The sequence below is a fragment of the Petaurus breviceps genome, unplaced genomic scaffold, assembly GCF_028583685.1.
Source record: "Petaurus breviceps papuanus isolate PSGF00001 unplaced genomic scaffold, PetGlider_PUasm1.0 173, whole genome shotgun sequence".
Taxonomy (NCBI): domain Eukaryota; kingdom Metazoa; phylum Chordata; class Mammalia; order Diprotodontia; family Petauridae; genus Petaurus; species Petaurus breviceps.
This window is the reverse complement of record NW_027185759.1, coordinates 121,324-126,626: the sequence shown is the minus strand read 5'-3', so window position 1 is coordinate 126,626 and position 5,303 is coordinate 121,324. Positions and strand designations below refer to the sequence as shown.

Sequence of the window (5,303 nt, the reverse complement as noted above, 5' to 3'; positions counted from 1 at the left end):
CATTCTGGAGACGTGTGTGCCTCATTCTGGAGACGTGTGTGCCTCATTCTGGAGACGTATGTGCCTCATTCGGAGATGTGTGTGCTACATTCTGGAGATGTGTGTGCCTTATCTGGAGACGCATGTACCACATGCTATAGACATGTGTGCCACATGCTAGAGACACATGTGCCTCATTGGTAGACGCATGTGCCACATTCTGGAGATGCATGTGCCATATTCTGGTGGTGTGTGTGTGCCACATGTTGGAGATGTGTGTGCCACATTCTGGAGATTTGTGTGTATGCCACATGCTGGAGATGTGTGTGCCACATGCTGGAGATGTGTGTGCCACATTCTGGTGATGTGTGTGCCTCATTCTGGAGATGTGTGTGTGTGTGTGTGTGTGTGTGTGTCACGTGCTGGAGATGCATATGCCTCATCTGGAGGTGTGTGGGCCACATTCTGGAGATGTGTGTGTGCCACATTCTGGAGATGTGTGTGCCTCATTCTGGAGATGTGTGTGTGTGCACCACATTCTGGAGATGTGTGTACCACATGCTGGAGATGTGTGTGGCACATTCTGGAGATGCGTGTGCCACATTCTAGAGATGCGTGTGCCACATTCTGGAGAAACGTGTGCCACATTCTGGAGATGCATGTGCCTCATCTGGAGACGTGTGTGCCACATGCTGGAGACACGTGTGCCTCATCCGTAGACATGTGTGCCACATTCTGGAGGCACACGTGCCACATTCTGGAGACACATGTGCCACATTCTGGAGATGTGTGTGCACGTCACATTCTGGAGATGTGTGTACCGCATGCTGGAGATGCGTGTGCCACATTCTGGAGATGTGTGTATCACATTCTGGAGATGTGTGTGCCACATTCTGGAGATGTGTGTGCGCCACATTCTAGAGATGTGTGTGTGTGGCACATTCTGGAGATGTGTGTGGCACATTCTGGAGATGTGTATGCCATATTTTGGAAGGAACATTCAAAAGCTAGGGCATGTCTTGGACAGAAAAAAGGGATGCTTCCTGAGGATCCATAGGAATGATGGAGCATTTGGAGGCCAGAGAAGATGGGAGGATGATTGCTGGCTTCAAGAGGCTCCCAGGCTGTCATGTGAAAGAGGGAAAAGACATTCAGAGCCCTGTCCTGCTTGGCCTTGGAAGGCAGAACTGGCAGCCACTGGGGCAAAGTTTCCATGGGGCAGATTCCAGTTCCACATCAGTCAGAAAAACAAGTGTTGCCTTGTAAGGTAGTGAGTTCCCAGTCACTTCAGGCACCTCCCCTCCACCCTCTCCTGAATAACCTAATTCAGCACTGTCACCCATCATCCTCCAACCAAATGGCTAACTCTAACTGGCGGGGACCAGAACGAAGCCCCACACCGAGCTGGAAACTCTCAGGTCTTTGTTTCCCCAGAGAACTTGTCTTCTAGCATCGAGGCCTGTGCTCCTAGCCTTTATTTGTTGAATCAAGCATGGGACTGGACGTCAATTTGCATTTTATTTCATCTTGTTTGCATTTTCCCATTGTCAGAGCCTGGGAAGAACTTTTGGGGAAGAGAGGGGCATAATACAAGGCAGGAACTGTGTGATACAGTATAATCTGGAGGAGGAAAGCAAGAGTAATATGGCACCTACAGGGGAAAGAAGCTGGGTGATACAGTGTAATAGAAATAGGCATAGGGGAGTCTGGGAGAAAGGCACTGGGTGACACAATGTCGCAGCTGGGCTATGCACTCCTGTACAGGGGAAAAGAAACGGTACTGGGTGATACAATGGAATCTGAAACAAGAAGGGAGCTGTGTAACAGAGAGAAGTGAAACAGTATAATACCCAATAAGACCTGGGCCATACAATGTAACAGAGCTAGGAGACCTGCTGCAGCACATGAGCTGGGTGATAAGAGGTCATCTGGGGGTGAGCAGAGCCTAGGAGATACAGTGTAACAGGCTAGGTACAGGGTAAGATACAAGGGTAAGAGCTGGGATGGGGTAGCTGGGCAGTTCAATGTCTAGAGCACTTGACTCAGAGAAAGGACAGACCTGGTCTCAAAGCCAGCCTCAGATACTTACTAGCTGTATGACCCTGGGCAAATGACTTAACCCAGGGGTGGGGGACTTGCAGCCTCCAGGCCACACGTGGCCCTCTAGGTCCTCAAGTACTGCCCTTTGACCAAATTCAAACTTCACAGAATGTTTGGACTTAGAGGGCCACATGTGACCTGGAGGCTGCAGGTTTCCCACCCCTGACTTAACCTCTGTTTGCTTCAGTTTACTCCTCTGTAAAATGGGGATAATGATAGCCCCTACCTCCCAGGTTAATATTTGCAGACAACTAAAGAAATGTTAACACAGAGGAAAACTGGGTGAGGGCAGAACACCAGGCAGTTCAGGGCAATGCGACCAGGAGCTTGCCCCAGAGCCAGCCCTTACCAAATGATTGTCGCCTTGTGTCAGCCTTTGCTCCCCACTTTCCAAGCTTCCCTCCTGTACCAGCTCATTCCCAGCTTCCTACCAGCACAAGCCTGCCTTTAGGAGCTCTCACTAGGCCCCACTTTCCCCCCATACATCCCATTTCTTTTCCCTTTTTTTCTCCCGTTTCTAGGAAATTTATCTTATTTTGACCTCTCCTTTCTCTCCTCTCATTCACTGAAGTCTTTTCAGTGTAGTTCAGGGGTGAGGAACCTGCAGCCTTGGGGGTCACCTGTGACCCTCTAAGGCCTCAAGTACAGCCCTTTGTCTCAATCCAAATTTCACAGAAGGAATCCCCTTCAGAAAGTCTTTGTTTTGTTCAACCGTAAGAAGCTACACAGTATCTTCTGATTAAGCTGAGCGCTCCCTCTCCTGGGTTGCCAGTGATCTTTAATGACCAAATCCCAGCCCTTGTCCTCAATCTTTCTCCTGGTCGACTCCACAGCCCCTTCCAGTGTTGACAAGCCCTCCTCCCGAACAGTCTTTCATCCCGAGCTCTCGAGGCCCTGTTCTCTCTGGGTTCTCCTTCTGCCTCTCTGCTGCTTCTCCACAGGGTCGGGCAGCCTCTTAATTTCATGCCCCAACGAGGGGTGTCCCCTGAAGTTCTGTCCTAACGCCTTCCTTCTTCTCTCACGTGGAGATCTCATCAATGGCCATGGGCTGAAACACCACGTCTCTGGTTCTCCGGTCCAGGCTCTGGCCCCCAACCGAAAGAAGGGCAGGGAGGAATTCTGAGGTCTGGTGATGCCACTTTCCAAATCCCCACCGACTCGGATTTCCAGTGGCACTCCGTGTGTGTGTGTGTGTGTGTGTGTGTGTGTCTGTGAGACATATGACTGTCTGCAGTGAGGGGTGTGTATCTGTACAAAATGTCTCCGAGGTAAAAAGCCATGTCGGAGTTGGGCGGTGGGGAGCCTGACAGTCCGCAGCAACTTCTTCGGGGATGCGACTTCAGGCCCCAGCCCACCATGGCTCTCTGTCCCTCCTCCCTGTCCCGCCCCCTGCACCTGCCCGCCTCTGTAGCCGGGGTTGGGGGTTGGGGTCTGAGCCGGGGGAGCTAGGCATCGGTGGGAAGAGGGACCGGACCCCCCCCCCCCCCACTTCCTTCTCAGTAGGTAGCTCCAAGGAGTGGAGTTGAGTTTTACTGCCTCCCCTCCCTCCCGCAGCTAGTCGGGGGTGGGGTAGCCAAAGGGGACCGGGAGGGCCCCTTCCCCCTTTTCCTCCAGTCCCCTCCCCTAGCCGGCCCTATTTCTCCCTCCCTCCTTCCCTCCGGGGGAGCGATAAGGTCTGTTGACTTTGGCTGTGCTGGCCCCAGTGGGCTGGGTAAGAGAGCCCACCCAATCTCCTCACCCTGGCTCGCTCTCCTCCCTGCTTTCCTGCCCAACAGGAGGGGGCCCCAGCGAGTGCCCACACCCCTGGCCGGGTCAGCTCCCCTCCTCCCTCTTTCCCCCGGGGCGGCTCCTCCCCTCCCCCGCCCCCCTCCCTTCCCAGCCCCTCTCCTGAAATTGAGGCCGCACAGCCAGGGCGCCAGACTGCGCCTTACGTGAAGCCGTGCGCGGAGCTCAGCGCGGAGCGCCCAGGCCATGGACAGAGCATCAGGGGAGAAGCCTGTTGGGGCAAGAGCCGCTGAGGCGGAGCTCGGGTTCGAGTCTGCTGAGGCGCCGGAGGGCTTGCGCGAGGCGGTGCGCGCTTTGCGCGCGGACGTGGCGCGCTTCCAACGCGGCGTGGAGCAGCGAGTGGCTGAGGCGCTGGGGCTGGCTGGGCCCTTGGCGCGCACCGTGGCCGGCCTGCAGAGCGAACATGAGCGGCTGCGGGCCCACCTGGGGCAGCTGGCGCGCCACGTGGAGGCGCTGGGGCGCGCCACCGGCCTGCCCCTGGACGGCGGGCCTGAGCTCGGGGGCGGCCCGGCGGCCCCCGGGTCCCGTGGGCCCCCGCGCTTCGCTGGCCACGCCGTGTTCTCGCTGTCAGGCCGCGGCCAGGTGAGTGAGCGCCTCGTGGACGGCCCGTACGGGCCGGGAGCGAGCGGGTGAGGGCGCAGTGCCAACGGGGCGCAGGCTGCAGGTGGGGAAATCTGCAACGTCGGATCACTCCTCCCTTTGGGCCGGCTCTGCGGGCTTAGTTTGGGGGCGTCTTCTTGACCTCCAGCCTCAAATGTACCCTTCTATAACCTCTGGGGCCAGATGCAGCTCCTCCCGAAGTGGCCTGCCTCGGTTTCCCCAGCTTATTCCGTGGCAGGGGTGGGGGGTAGGGGAAGGCCGACTTCCGGGCTCTATATCAGAGCCCTTGGGATGTGGTTTGGGTTCCGGGGGTCTCACGTCTGGCGAAAAGCCTCGGGATGGGCCAGGAGCTGGGCGAGGCTTTGGGATCTTCCACCTACAGCCACCGTGTTGGGGTCCGGGGTCAGGATCTTTGGCTTCTCAGCAGGCATCTCACGACCTAGCTACGTGCTTGCTGAGAGCTGGATGACAGGGATGAGCAATGGGACAGCTGTTGGGACAGGCCATGTGTGCCTGGTGACTGGCCTCGATATTTGAGAACGGGATGAGGAAGGTACTTAGTAAATAAACCAGGCTGCACATTATGGAAAAGTGAGCCTGGCATGCCCGGAGAGGAGTGGGAGAGGGTGTGTGCTCGCCTGTGTATGTGTGTGAGTGTGTAGATGGTATATGTGCGTGGTGTGTATGTGTGGTGTGTGATATATGTGTGGTGTGTGGGTGTATGTGGTGTGTGGGTGTGTATGTGGTGTGTGGTGTGTGTATGTGGTGTGTGGTATATGTGTGGTGTGTGGCATATGTGTGGTGTGTGTGTATGGTGTGTGGTGTGTGTGTATGTGGTG

At 55.8% G+C, this 5,303-nt stretch overlaps 2 protein-coding genes across 2 annotated transcripts in view; one reads left to right on the top strand and one right to left on the bottom strand.

Moving 5' to 3' along the window:
- TAX1BP3 (Tax1 binding protein 3) overlaps positions 1–5,303 on the bottom strand; it is a 165,234-nt gene that overhangs the window by 132,999 nt on the left and 26,932 nt on the right. The gene's annotated exons all lie outside the window — the stretch shown is intronic.
- Positions 3,962–5,303, top strand: part of SMTNL2 (smoothelin like 2) — a 26,860-nt gene continuing 25,518 nt past the window's right edge. Inside the window, exon 1 of the mRNA XM_069083233.1 lies at positions 3,962–4,446. Within this exon, the coding sequence (XP_068939334.1) occupies positions 4,051–4,446 (396 nt within the window). The 5' untranslated portion in view covers positions 3,962–4,050. The remainder of the gene's footprint in view (positions 4,447–5,303) is intronic.